Source organism: Cryptotermes secundus, unplaced genomic scaffold, assembly GCF_002891405.2.
Source record: "Cryptotermes secundus unplaced genomic scaffold, Csec_1.0 scaffold634, whole genome shotgun sequence".
Taxonomy (NCBI): Eukaryota; Metazoa; Arthropoda; class Insecta; order Blattodea; family Kalotermitidae; genus Cryptotermes; species Cryptotermes secundus.
Window position 1 is genome coordinate 739,191 of NW_019737091.1, and position 15,652 is coordinate 754,842.

The 15,652-nt window shown below is 40.2% G+C and overlaps 1 protein-coding gene across 4 annotated transcripts in view; it reads left to right on the plus strand.

Annotated features, from left to right (window-relative positions):
* The window catches only part of LOC111870156 (ankyrin repeat and death domain-containing protein 1A), a 209,563-nt gene that overhangs the window by 126,375 nt on the left and 67,536 nt on the right, over window positions 1-15,652 (plus strand). For 3 of the 4 annotated variants that reach the window (XM_023862210.2, XM_023862209.2, XM_023862212.2), the window contains exons 3-4: window positions 4,244-4,347; window positions 12,674-12,721. In XM_023862210.2, the coding sequence (XP_023717978.1) occupies window positions 4,244-4,347; window positions 12,674-12,721 (152 nt within the window). The remainder of the gene's footprint in view (window positions 1-4,243; window positions 4,348-12,673; window positions 12,722-15,652) is intronic. The other variant, XM_023862211.2, reaches the window with a different exon arrangement.

Below are 15,652 nucleotides of genomic sequence, written 5' to 3' on the forward strand. Positions count from 1 at the left end.
TGCCAATCTTCATTCCACCAATCACCCTCACCTATCATCTGGGGCTGGTACAATAGGCCAGAAGTGGCCGCAGTACAAGGGACTTAGTCCCACCCCACTAGGAATAAAAAAAATAAACCGCTTGAGCTTTGGCGCGCTCGAATCCCTTCCATAAGCACTCATTAATCCAAATATTATGAAACATAAAGCGGTTATATCTCGAACATTTTGAGGAGTGATTATTAATCGCAAATCAATGAGTACTAGGCACAAATTTCGTTAAACATTTGGGTTTTGCTTACATTTTTGGGACGGGACGCTGGTCTCCAATAAGATATTTCACTTCCCTGTTTTCAAATATGAAATTTTACTAAACAGTGTTTCATTGTCGAAGCCGGGATAGCTCAGTCGGTATAGCGACTGGCTACAGGCTGCACTGCCAGGATTCATTTCCCGTTAGGGAAACCAGATTTTTCTGCATTACCAAACCGGCTCTGAAACCCACCCAGTAGCCTATCCAATTGGGCTTGGGGGTTAAGCGGCCGAGGCGTGAATCTGACCACTAACTTCCACCCGGTGCCGAGGTCAAGAATGGAGGAGCTATACCTCCAGTCCCCATATGTCTTCATGGTGTAGTGCTTAATTATGTACCGGGACAACTTTATCTTTTTACCTTACATTCGATTGTCCGCCTTTTGTTGCTACAGCATTAATCGAGCTGTCCCCCTATGTACCCACTTTTCAAAAGCTATTCAGGAAAGCAGTGATACTTCGAAGGAAAACCTGTTTATATACAAATTTTTGTAAGGCTAAACTGTTTGGTGATCCGATCACGGTAGTCGAGCGGTCTAAGACATATACTGTCTCCGCTCGCTCGGAAGCCGGGATCGTCCGTTCGAATCCCACACAAAGCATGGCTGTTTGGTGTGTGTATGCGTTTGTTCTGTCTTTATGTTGTCCTGTGTTTAGGTAGAGGCCTCGCGACGAGATGGTCATTCGTCCAAGGAGTCATACTGTCAGTAAAATAATCACGAAACTGAGAAATCAGCCTTGTGCTCCAAAGTGAAAGCAAGAAGGGGGGGGGAACTATTTGATTACCCATTCCTCATTACTCTTGTACCCAATTTTTTAAAGCAGGTCTGTTTACTCGTACGTGCCCATGTAACCATTTTTCGAAAACTAAGCTGCTCATGTACATGATTTTTTTTTCGAAAACTAAGTACTGATATATCTACTGCCGATATATGCAATTTTAGAAAGCTAAGCTGAAAGTGTTCCCAATATTCGGAAGCCAAGTTGTATATGCACCCATTTCTCAAACTCTATGGTACTTCCAAATCTCGGTTTGTGCTTTACTTTAAGCAGGGGGCTATAATGGATCTACATGAATCAAAATTCAGTTGGGTAGGCAAGTTCTATATTTTGATTCTCCATAACGTACTCAAAACACATTAAGCGGTTAGAAATCCTGCTAACACACAGAGGTCAACATGATGTCGTCATTATGCAATGTATATATTGAGAGCGAAGAACGTGTGGAAATAGATATTCCGATTGGGGTTGTTAAACTGCAAAGAATTCGAAGCTCGGTACAGATGAAAGTCTTTTTAGTGGCTACAGATATCCTGTGGCCCAGTATTGATTCTCTTCGCTGCGAATACTGGATTCTCGCCAGAGAATTTTATATGTATAAAGTTGCAGCGTTTGCTTTCGTCATTGCTCTCGAAAACCTTTCGTCTTCTCTTTTCATGTCGCAATTATTTACACAGTCTGTACCATATACGCTGCCAAAGAAGTTCATTAGCAGAGTAAACACGGCCAGGACTGTTATATGGTAGAAAATTTGTTCACAAGAAATAGGAATGATTTGTTCTAACAAAAGAATTAGGTTTATATCCGAGTTTTTACAGTACACGTCAATTTTATTTATAAACATTTCGTATGGGATCTATACTGGCAGTACAAGGGAACAATTTCAATAAAATTGACTCTCTCCGTTCAAAATAAAAGGTAATATAAGCAAGATATGCCGACTGTTGATTTACGTTCTCTATTTTACTGGAAAATTTTATAGGACTTAATCCTCAGAATAACATTGTGACGTGTAGGGTTGACTACAGACGGGATTTTTGGATTGGATGATTGAATTTATTGACACCTTATTCACACAACAAGGGCTACAAGCAAAACATCACTATCGCGGATCTACACACTTTAGAGTTCACCATTGCACACGCACTACGATTCTGTCTTCACTAGTCGTGTCCTGACAACGGATTTATAATAGTCTCATTGTCACTTCCAATCACACATGAAGTCTTCTTTACACCGCTGAATTCCTTTCTTTCCAGTATTCTGCAACTGCCAACTCAATTCAATTCCTCTGATCCCAAGCTCATTTCCCGGCAGACTGGCGTCTCGAAACTCCACTCGACTACTCTTCTGTACTGCTCTGTGCTGCCCAACACTATTTATAACCATTTTGCAAGGACCACGCAGAAAACAAGGTCTTTATTGTTGAGGAGATATGTTCACCTATCCACTGCCTAGTAATGGAGGTTATATTGGTGCTTTTGCTTCTGTGGGAATATGTTTACCTAGTCGTTGCCTAGCAATGAATACATATGTCGCAGTATGATGTAACAGACATTTAACAAAGGTAAGCTACCACAAGTAATTGTTAATATTCATTTTGCCTTTGTGTATTGACGTGTACGCAGGTTATTTAACTACAGTATCAGTAACTCAGTGGAGGAACTATAAAAGTTCAGCTGGAGTAGAAATAATTATAAGATTTTCATTACTGTAATTAAGAATTGGTGTAGGATAGTAGCAGTGTCGATCACAGGGTTCGTGCGGTCTAAGGCATGAACTGTTTTCGCTCGCTCGAACGCTGGGATCGTGGCTTCGAATCCCACTCAAGGAATGTATATGTGTGTGCGGTTATTCTGTGTTTGTGTTGTTCTGTTTGTAGGTAGCGGCCTTGCGCCGGGCTGATCCCCTGTCCAAGGAGTCCTAACGAGTGTGTATAGGATTAAGAACCTGAAAAGTGGCCGAGACCCAACAAAGGACTGTAGAGCCGTGGATAGATAGTACATAGGATAGTAGCCATATTATTAGTTCATTATAGACGAAGATAGAAAGTTTGTTATGTTATCCAACTAAGAAGGTACATGACCCCAGTCTTGCATTCACTTGCAAGACATGATGCCTTACCAATTACTTGGAATTATGTGACTGTACGAGTAGCACAGCGGTATCGCTTTGGAAACGTGACAGGTAGGAGAAGTCAGAGACTTTAAGAAGGCATCTCAGGAAGTAACGGTATGCTCATTATACTTTTTTATATTTTCAAAAATTTCCGTTTGAGTTTTAGAGCTCAATTTCGATCAGCAGTAGTAGTTGATTAGAAGACGTTAAATTGTGGGCACACTTAACTTTAAATATTGCCAATCTGGATCCGAAAGGGGGCGTCCCATCTCTGGATGCTGTTTATTCAAGATGGGCTTTCCTCTGGGAGGATCTGTTCGACCAAGTGACTCGGTAACAAGTTTCCGCCAAATAAGTGAATACCAGTGGCGTCCGTCATAAATTCTAAAGTATCGTCAATTTTAATCATTTAGGCCTTCAGAGACAGTGACATTCGAATAGCAGTAGGAACTTAAGCAAATTAACCTGAGAATAGTTTGAAAGTGTAATCTAAATTCTAGCGAGTGTATAATTGTGCTGTATTAATAAACATCAAGGTAAATTTGTCTCTGTGCTTAACTAATTAAACAGTACTCTTTGAAGGCGTATGGGGGAGTGAATGTCACATTTTCTTGACCTCGGCACTATTTGGAAGTGAGTGGTCAGCTTCACGCCCCGGCCGCTTTACCCCTGAGGAAACAGCTTAGGATAGGGTCTAGTGGAGGGTTCTTGTAAGCATGGTAATGAAAATTCAGTTTCCATATAATGTTAGGAAGTTCTTAAGTACTTATAGCTTCAAAACTGTCGGTTTCTCAAGCTCTGTGAAGTTGGTTGGTTGGTTGGTTGGTTGGTTGCTTGGTCAGTTAGTTAGTTACTTAACTTATAATTTGTAAATTCGTAGTTAGTGAGGGCCCGTATCCTCCGAATTGTATTAACATGAACCCGAAACATAAAATCCAGTGCTAACAAGCAGCTCGATATTCATGGAGACAAATTAGGTGTCAAGAATTTTGGAGGTCGGTGGTGCCATCTGTGAAACTCTACAGAACTGAGTGTGTACCAATTCTTTTTTCAGCGTTCAAGAAAGAACTGCAGTTACACGAAGCAGTCATCAAGAACGACACTGACGCCGTCAGACGCGTCTTGAGAGAACCGCTTGACGTCAATTCACGCAACAACGTGAGTATATACTGCAGGGGTATGACAAGACGCCAGCAAGCAGTTCCCGACATGAGACTAATGACATTCCTGTGAAATTAATTACAGTCCTACGGCTACTTTACTAATGTTATGCGGGACATATCCATATCTGAGGTATGTTTGTTGTACATGACACTTGGAAATCTGTTGTACTGGTGCCCTTCCGTCCTTTACGTGACTCTGTGTGTTTTTCTGAAAGATTTCTATATTCCTTATTTTAGGATTGTTGATATCTGAGATAGAAAATGCGACGTTTTGAATATTAAGTTAAGCCTTCGACACTAATCTTACAATTTGAAATAATAATAAAACCTGTCTGTATGACAAATAGGCAACTGAATGCTTGAATTAAAGCGAACATCTATAATGTCTTGTATATAACACATAGTTTATACCAGCGATTCTTAAACGCGCTCTTGTGAAGCACTGATGTGCCGCGGTAAATTCGTGAGGTGTTTAGGGAAGTAATTTGTTACAAATAATGATTGGATTACCGAAGTTTGCTAGAGCGGATTTAAGTTTATCCCCACAACAATGTCGCTCACAGTCACTTGTAGTCCTCTACGCTTTCTTGAGTGGGAGAGCAAGAGGTGTGGTTACAGGTAGAGGGCCGGGAATTGCGCATGACCGCAGCCTCAGCCCGTAGTGAGCAACAGTTTCATACCGCTAACAATACTTGTATTAGAGTTCAGCATCTTGCTGCATTGATGTATCACTCGTTCACACATTTCCATATCTAATGCAACACAAACCGTTCACAGTCTCTCCTTTATTTTAAAATGTCAATAAAATCACATTTAAGTGCAATATTTTTCCGCCTTACAAGTCCATCTTCAGGCAGTTGTTCATTAACTGAACTCCCGCACTGCACCAGTTCACATGCCAGTGCATCCCATGCTGTTGCATTTCGTCTTTCCCACTAAAATGTGTTTAGGGAACAGGGATATAAATACCTCACACAACGCACCACATATAAGTGCCTCAATACGCAACGAAAGGAGCAACAACTTGACAACAACACAAGTAGGAACACGTAAGGTACAACTCGAATAAAAATTGGAGTGGAAGAAATATTAAGTAAGTACATATGCTTTTGTATAAAAATACCCGTAATATAATTGCAGATCCTTAACGAAACATACACAAAAATGGGAAAATAACCCTGCCTGAGCCTCAGAGGGCGGTAAATAACGCCCCAGCCTCCCGTTTTGGCAAAAGAGGCACGAAGAAACAAACCACAGCGGTTTCAGATTTTAAATATTAAGGACATTAATTATATATTATTAAATCAAACACTTTTTAACTTTAACAATTAAAGAATGTTAAACAAAACTTTAAGCATATGTATTACGATCTATGTAATACCAGTTCTTTAGCATGTTGTTATTACCTTCTGAAGATAACCACAACTGACCGAAACATGTAAGGGCACTATATAAACAAATATGTGCTAAGTCACAGTGGACGGTGTTGTCAAATCTTTTCACAGGTGTTTGTTTGAGAACTACACACGAAGGGGGCATAACATTGACTTTTCTCGGAAAGTTGCAAACAAATAGAAAGTTTGATTTCCAATTAAATGAAAATACGGACATGTCTCTCTTCTGAGATTCGTTGAAAGGTCTGATGTAATGGAGCAATTTGTATTTTGTCGACTGTTGGAAACAAGAACAACTGGTGCTGATATGTTCGCTAAAGTGAATATTTAGTTTCAAGAAGATCTGCTTAGGAATAATTGTATTTCAATTTACTCTGATGGCGTCACAGCTGTGATGGGACATGTAAAAGGTTTCCTAAGCTTCGAACAAAAAGAAAATCCTTCTTTTGTTACTACACATTGCTTCTACATCGAGAATCTCCCATGGTGAAAAGCACAGATGGGAATGAGTTGCCGAGGTTATTAAAGTAACAATAAATATGAACAACATAAAAATGGTTCATTAGAATTCAGACTGATTGTAAACCTATACTAGGAAAATGGACGAATAACATAAAATATAGTTGCTCATTGAAATACATTGGATTTCAATATGAAAAGCACTGAACCAAGTTTTACAACTACAAGATGACTATCCTTATATGTTGAAAGAAGAAAAATGGTGTATTCAGAAAAAATTGAGATATTGTTTTGTGTGTCAGTTGGCGCTTATCTCGCTGATATTTTTAATAAGCTCCATTCCTTAAACTCTTGAATGAATGGCTGAAAAGAAAATTTAGTACGAGCAAGTATGAAACATTATTATGGATATCAGTTATAGAGAAAGACAACCTGTAAATTTTACTGTTTTAAATAAATGTTGCAACTAAGTTGAAAGTAAAGCAAAAAGTCCAATTCTAGAAAAATTTTTTTTGTTGAACACTTGTCGGATCTTCAGGAGAATATAAAACGTGTTTCCATGGAATTGAATGGATTATTTCGACGTTCAGAGCTTCTGCTAAGCATGTTAACAAATCGCGACAGACCTTACATGTGCGGAAAAGAAAAGTGAATCGAAGTTTCTTCAAATGCAACTCTAAAATTAACATTTCAGGACACCTTCCTTGATTCATTTTAGATTTCTCTTAAAAATGAGCACCCTGCAATCATAATTATGGCTTGGATATTTTACCCCTCTTCTTCACTTAATTCCTGTATGAAGACTCTTTTTCAGTTCATAAGAGGATCAAGTCTTGAAAGCGAGATAATGCATGTTGGTCTCATACTCGCCCTCTTAACGACAAACTGTGTGATGTAAGTGACATTTGACATGTGACAGTAACGTTTCAGAGATGTCTAAATCATATTTACAGTGAAACTTCACTAATTTGGAGTTCAGTAATTCGGAAAATTGTGTGGGAGGGTTGGGTGGACCCCAGACCCGGTCTGGACGAGATAAGGAAGTAAAAATTTTTCTCCTCACCGGGACTCGAACTGCGGCCCCTCTATCGTCCAGTCCGTAGCGTCACTCCCGACTGAGCTGTCCCGGCTTTTATAAATACCAAGCCAAAAGGAAAGTGTGCGGAGGTGCTGTTTGCTTTCCTTCACCGCAGATATTTCTGGGGGCTTGGTCTAAACATGGGTACACCCATGGGACGGTGTGGCACAGGGTGAACGGCATTCGTCATGTGAGACGCGGGGGAAAACGGTTATGATCCGCTTCTTTAGACAGTGGACCATGTCCAATCAAGTACTGAAAGAAGGAAACGATCATTGTCCCAAACGTTTAGAGAAACGCCTGCAATTTTTCGCAATAGTTTTAGAAAATTATTTGAAATCCTTCACGTATGTTCCATGATATGTATAGTGTTGCCGTCTTGTAGTGCACTCAGTTTCACCTGTTACTTCACGACATGTTTCGGCAACATAGTGCCATCATCAGGTGCCCTAATTACGCTAATCTATTTCATTGCTTGCCTTTATAAAATTATTTTAAAAGTATTTAAAAAGTGCATATTTGTCAACTGTAATAAATTTACACACACTAAAACTTGTTAAAAGTATTCATCTTATGTGTCATAATTAAAACTTGCGTGTGGTTCTTCCAATATGGGGGTCGTTTTTCTTATATTCTGTGTAAACCTTCACGTATGAACATTCAAACTTGATTCGCGATTTCCGGTGTTCAAGTCAGTGTCATCATAACAAGAATTTCTCGCTTGATATATATTTCCAGCTGCATCCAGTGTAGCAGGCATAACATTCATATACACAAATAACATGTCTAACATGCAAATGTAATTTCGTGCGTAAAAGTAGACCCCCGTTACACAACGATAACAAATCAAAGCCCATACACACGAATTAACACATAACATGCGACCATAACCGCAGATAACTACGCACAATTTATCCACCAACGGAAATTAAAATCAAATCGGTTTGTTAGAAGCTCTGTGATTGGTTTAGAAAAATATGATGTGATAAGTGTATTGTGATTGGTACAGATGAGCGACCAGTTTTGCTTATAAATGTAGATGGCAGTAGTGATATGCGCAGATCACGACTGCGCATGTATAGGAAATATCAGACTGGAACCTAAGCTAACCTAAGGCTAGCTAAACCAAATGAAGCTTATCAAACTTAAGCTAAGCTGACATAACGTAACTAACCATCGAACAATAACTGTTTTAATTCAGTATTGATGTTCCACTTCCATTTGGACTTTATAAAATGTTAAAATTTATCTGCTATTTTAATAATCTCATATAATTTTTAATTTTCTGTTGTATCACCACATTTATCTTTATGGGTAATAACAGTTCAGATATTTTGCAGCGATAAAATTAAATCAAATTACATTCGGGGAGTGCTTGCTACAATTCACATCAGAATATCTCTTCTTTCCGTCTGCTGTCTAAAAACTTAAAAATTATAACTGTAATTTTACCTGTCGTTTTGTATGGATGTGAAACTTCGCCCCTTAAAATGCGGCGTTTGAGAACAGGATGCTGCGGGGAATATCTAAATCTGGGGGGGGGGCATAACAAGAGAAAATAAAGCTACCTTTCGGAGAAACATATCGCTTCCTTCTTCAGTACAGAAGATTTATAATTTGTGCTCTTCACCAATGTTATTTAAATGGCGATACAATTAAGATGGGTTAGTAGAATGGGTATGTAGAATACATGCGGGAGATTATAAATACATACAGCGTTTTTGTCAGGAAACCCGAACAAAAGAGATCGTTTGAGAGAACTATAGGTAGATTGGAAGATAATATTAAAATGGATATAATGAAATAGGATGTGAGATTGTGGACCGAGTTCTTTAGGCTCAGAATCGGGATCGGTTGTGGGCACTTATGGGAGCTGTAATGAATCTTCTGGTGTAATTAAAGGAGGGGAAATTCTTGACTACCTGAGCGACCATTGCCTTCTCAAGAAAGACTCTGCTCTGCGGAGTTTTTTAGTATGATAGTATGCATATGGCATATATGTGGTTCAGTCTTGTTTTTTCCGCTAAACTGGTCTAGGCCATCTATAGTATATTTATTTATTGTATAGGGTAAGAATAAATAGGCAAAATATATGCGAGATAGTCGAACTCTCAAATTTCATTCTTTTCCTAATACTTTGGGATATTCTGTACAGTGTCTGAATTTTATACTTTCCCAGGATCCATGATGTACAAAATATTACGATATAATAAATACTCTTTGGCCTGTACTCCGCAAGCGAACTATACCGACCGAACGACCGTCGCTTGTTGGCGAAGTTAGTGTCAATTTTTGGGATAGAGAGTGTCACGTGGTCAGCACAACGGATCCCCACGGCCGTTAATCTCGGTTTTCTAGACCGGATTAATGTAATAAATAATTACAATAATAATTAAATAATTGTGCATTACAAAATATAGAAGAGGATATGATATCTTAAAGCGACCATTTATGCACTGTTTATTTACGTTAAATTTAATAAAATGTAATAAATGATCCAAATACATCCCGATAGAGCGGTTATCGCTGCTGCCTAATGTTGGTATGGTCTGTTATTCGAATCTCGGCCGGAGATTGTATCTTTTGTTGATTAATTTCCGTGGTTTTTCTCAGTCTCTCCCAGAAAATTATATTTTCAAACACCACAACCGCTTGTGACCATAAATATACCATCGTATTATTCACAATTATAATAACATTCGAAATTATATCGCATATACACGGAAAGAGTCATCCTTAGAAATCTGACTTTCTTAAAAGTACTGTATAAAAATCAATGCGTACCCGAGAGGAAGCACATAACACCTCTGTTACAAAAATCAGCCGGTTAATGCTGTTAGGGAAAAGAAACTCTGTTTATTTTGAGAACCAAACGAAACACATAAATGCACTCTGTGGGTGGAATGCAGAGTTTTATTATGTTAAAGCAAGTGTCACGTAACTTCGAACAAGGCCAAGAGTAACACTGAATGCGCAGAAGAAAAATTTCAGACAAGGTGGTGGGTTCGAGGGTGTTAGACGTGGTACACGTAGTAACAATTTAGCTTTCAAGGGTTAGATATAGTAACATATGACTCAGACAAATGACACCGAATTCTACATCTGAAAGTGCTTCAAATAGGTTACTATTTTTCGATATTCCCGCAGCAGTTTTTAGTTTGATTAATACTTCACAGTGCAGACGATAATATAAGTTTTACCAGTGAAAAAAATGAAAACCCTGTTTTAAATAAATAGTCCGATACTATAATTTTACGCTTCGGAATGATTTCTTACGTTATTTGTCATGAGGAGCTTCATAACTTGCACTCTTCTCCAAGTATAATCAGAATGATCAAGTCAAGGAGGATGAGGTGGACAGGTCATGTAGCACGAATTGGGGGACGAGGAATGCGTATAGGATATTGGTGGGAAAGCCCGAAGGAAAGAAACCACAGGGAAGACCAAGGCGTAGGTGGGTGGACAATATTAGAATGGATCTTAGAGAGACAGGATGGGATGGTATGGATTGGATAGATCTGGCTCAGGATAGGGACCAGTGGAGGGCTCTTGTGAACACGGTAATGAACCTTCGAATTCCATTAAATTCTGGGAAATTCTTGAGTAGCTGCCGAAATGGAGGCTCCTCTAGAAGGGATCAGGTGAATGAGTAAGTAAGTAAGTATTTATCATGAAAGAAAGATGAGTTTTTGTTGATCTAAACACTAATGGCTTTTTTAAAAGTACACATGCACCTAAGTGCATGGAAGAAACTACGAAATTATTAAGAGTTCTGTTCTCTGATATAATGCCGTGTAGTCCTCTGAAAGTCAACAGGCTTTCGGGAGGAAAATGTCGCCTCCATCTTCAGGGTCGAAGAATAGGCCTAGCAAGTAGCAAGAAGAGCTCCCTTTGCTACTTGCTTCACGCCTGTTCCTTGCTTTGCTTACTCTTCAAGTTGGAGGCGACATGTTCTTGCGTAACTTTGGCTGACGTTCAACGGACTACAAGGCGTTATATTCCAGAAGATAGAATTTTTCACAACAACAGCTGTGAAAACTCCAGATCCTACAAAGAAAATAATGTTTTGATAAGGGATTATCAATACCTGCATCACAAGGACTGGTAGCCCTAAAAATATTTTTATCTGAAATGTAGAATTTGTATAAAATCATAAAATCAATACAAAGTAGAATTTGTAAATATTTACTTCTGTTGGGAGTGAACGGAACGTCACGATGTGCCCATCCATTTCTGAATAAACTTCAATAAGCAGCCCCGACGTCACACACCATAGAAACGCGTAAAAGCTTCCTTCACAGAAGCCCTTCCACGCTTAGATCTCGAGGAATAGCAGGGAACAAAGGCCAGTGTTCCTAAACTTCAAAATAATGTAACATCAGCACGAAAGTATGCTTTATTCCATTACTGATTTTAGGTTTTCACGGTGGTTAATTGTTGATGTCGGTTCTGTTCTTCCGTTTTCCACCATGTGGATGTGTGTTGCTGACGTTTCGGAAGTACATACTTCCTCTATCTTCAGGTTTGAAATGAGTATGGCGAGTGAATGTTCATATATGTATTGGTACTGGTCGAACAGATCAAGGCGAAGGGGTGGAGACTTGTGCTAGATCTTGACCATTGAGAAGAGTGGACAGACAAGTGTTATCAAAAGCGGCCTTGAGTATATGGATCAATATACATGTACATATACCCGTATATGCACACTCACATACAGCAACACGTGCGCGCGCGGACACTCACCCTATCCTAATCGATCCTGAAGGCAGATATAGCACGTACTTCCGAAACGTCGGCAAAACTGCCTATATTGTCATTGTACAAGATTCAAAATCAAACTGAATATTTGGTTAGGGACGATAATGTACGCCGGACACAGTGGCCGTGCGGTCTGAGGCATATCTTCGCCTCCTCAAACACGGATCGTGGGTTCTCACTCGAAGATTGATAGTATTTCAGAGTCTTTTCTGTGTTTGTGTTGTCCTGTATAAGCAGGGACCTTGCGACGGGCTGATTCCTCGTCTGAGGAGTCCTGCCAACTGTATACAGGATTCATATTTCAGAATTAATTCCAATTGAGCACAGACCAAGGAACGTAACCTGTCAAGGTAGAAGAAAATCAAGCGTCGACTCTTCTACTTATATCTATAAATTCAAGAAAATTAGTTTCAAAGTAAAAAAATGACTATGGAAAGTACAGACATGTATCCCAGTAATACAGCTATATTGTGAATTTATACATGCCGTCTATTGATTTTTAGGTACAAACCCCGAAATGAAATTTTAGGCACTTCACTGTCTACATTATTGCGACTACAACAGAAATATATAGAAAAACAGCCGTATTAATGTGTTTGTTGCATTTCATATGTTCTTTCCTGTGTTTCCAGGCTAACAAGTGGAGTTCAGAGGAATGGGCAGTCACGCGGTCCGTTCGGGTAGCTATTCTTTTCAGTATAAGAGCACATGATTCAATTGAACACACCCACAGCGATGCGTCTGCACATCACACATGAAAACTTATTTCACGTCACTTGAACTCAATCATATAAATAAAAAAATTTTAAGTTGAATTCTATAGTACTAAAACTAGAATACCGCCGGTCACGGTAGCCGAGCGGTCTAAGGCATGTACTGCCTTCGCTCGCTCGGAAGCCAGGATCATGGGTTCGAATCCCACTCAGGGCATGGACGTTTAGTTTCTGTGTTTGTGTACAGGTAGAGGCCTTGCGATGAGCTGATCACCCGCCCAAGGAGTCCTACCGAATGTATAAGATCTAGAAGAACCGAAGTGAACGGAGAAGTTCATGGAGGTAGGCCTAGGCCCACCGGGGCTGTAGTGCTAAGGAAAAAAAAACTATAATACCACAAATTAAAGAAATTTTTTCAATACCCATGTATAAACAATCGAAATCCAAATGTGAAAATACTGCGGGAGAAGAAAAATAGCTTATAACCGATCATTCCGAATATATGTTGCTGACGAAATGAACCACATGACGAATACACGTATTTATGAGCTTTTAAGGGAAGTTCAGCCTGCCCTAGGACATCCGACAGATAATTGTTCTTCTGGTCGTATTTAACTTTCATAATGAAATGAGTCTAGGAATCCTTAACTGAGGGTACGTTCCTTTTGTGCTTACTCATTAGATAAGCCTGCAACTCCCTATCTATTAAAGAGTTCACAGCTGAGGATTGCTGAGAGAGTTGTCGCGACAAAGCTTTATGCTCATGCGTGAGAGATGTTCGTTTCGAGTCTTACTCGACACATTGGCTATACTAACTGAGATATCTCATGGTTTTCTTCGGTCTCTCCAAACAAATTTTGGTGTTTAACCTCGATTAGGACACAGGCGCTTTTTTCTAAACCATTTCCAATTCATCATAAAACTTTCACACTAATATTCGACACATTATACATAGTATATATAGTCAAGTGTAGGGGATGTGAGTGACTTATAGACGAGTTTTGAATTGGATGGTTGGATTTATTGACACCTTATACACAGCCCGGACCTACAGACAATACAGCGCTATCGTTGATCTACACAATTTACAGTTCGCCGTTACACACGCACTAAGGTTCCCAGTCTTCACTAGTCGTATCCTGGCAACAGATTTATAACAGTCCCACTGAAACTTCAAATCACATATGAAGTTTTTGTTTCATAGCCTAATTTCTTTTTTTGCCATAATTCTGCAGCTGTCAACTCATTTCAATTCCTCTGCTCCCAAGTTCATTCCAGGCAGGCTGGCGTCTCGAAATTCGACTCTACTTGACTCATCTGAACTTCTTTATAATGACTTTGCACCGACCACTCAGAAAACAACATTTCTGTTGTTGAGAAGGCGTGTTGCATAGCAACGGAAGTTATTCGATTGTTGCTTGCGTATTCGTTGCCGCGGGACTGTGTTTACCGAGTCTAGCAATAATCGTCTATTCTGAATTCACTGTTCCGACTTTCGGGCGTCATGTCACTATACTATATATATGAGATACTGGCAGCGTCATAAATTAAAGCTGCTCTAGGGCAGTGGTTCTCAACCTTTTTCAGACTCCGGCCCGGTAATTTTCTTTTCTAGAAGACGAGGACCCGGTATAATTGATGCCAGGACCCGGCGGTTGAAAAATACTGCGCTTGGAACTATCTCAGACAAGAATTGATGCAATGCCAAGCCAGAATCAATCTCAACACTAGAGCTTTAACCCTATTTTTTAATCATAAGGTGGAGTAGGGGCTGAGTCCACTTGGTACATCGGCCATTACTGGGCATTCTGTGTAAACCCAGATGATAGAGACGTACAGAGCTGTTGGTAGAAGAAGAAGTGGCAGAGCAAGTCGAAGTACATGGAGGAAACCTGCCATAGTAAAACTCTGGCCATCACAAATCATGCATGAACTTGCCTTGGATCAAACCGCCGAGTTTGGAAGCCGGCAACTTACCATCTGAGCTACCCACCGCGGCGGCCCGGGTTCGATCCCAGGTCTGGTCAGGTGGGATTTGTGGTGGACAAAGTGACGCTTGGGCAGGGTTTCTCCTAGTACTTCGATTTCCCCTGCCAATCTTCATTCCACCAATTGCTCCACAATCACCCTCACCTATCATCTGGGGCTGGTACAATAGGCCAGAAGTGGCCGCAGTACAAGGGACTTAGTCCCATTCCACTAGCATAAAAGGTCACTTTACGCTCCTTGTTCTCCCGCCTGATCGGCTTGTATGTGCTAGATGCAGCATGCTAGTCGTTGTACCCGGTTGTACCGGTCGCTTGCTACTCTCTTAGCTCTGGCTGGATGTTCTGTAAGTTGCAGCCCCTCTAGGCGTGGAGGGCGAGGAAGCTAACGCTAATGGCAGAACAGAAGGCTCGTTCCATCCTGGCGAAGGGATCCCTTACGTTTCTACATTCTACAGTGTGACAAAGGACCTAATTATTCCAATTAGTACAAGTTACACAATGTTAGCAGCAACAAAGGGAAGCACAATAGCGTATTGATTCCAAGGACTATGTTTAAATGTAAGGCTTCAGATGAACGGATTCACTATTGGTGTGGCCTGTAATAGCCAACAGAGCCATAGGTCTCTGAAGTTTCTTATTCATTCTATTTACATATATATATATATATATATATATTGTGACATATTGCGGAACGGAGACCCCCTCCCTACCCAGCAGCAACGTGGCGACTCAGGCCACAGGTGCGTGGCGGTAACGAAGCGCTCCCTCCCTCCCCTCCGCGGTGACGTCACGCGGTGACGTAACGCGCAACGCTAACGTAACCGTAATCAACGTCCTACTGTGACGTGGCACTCATTACGCCACAGGCAAGCACTGCAGCTATATAAGTGGATGCACAGTGCGTATCGAT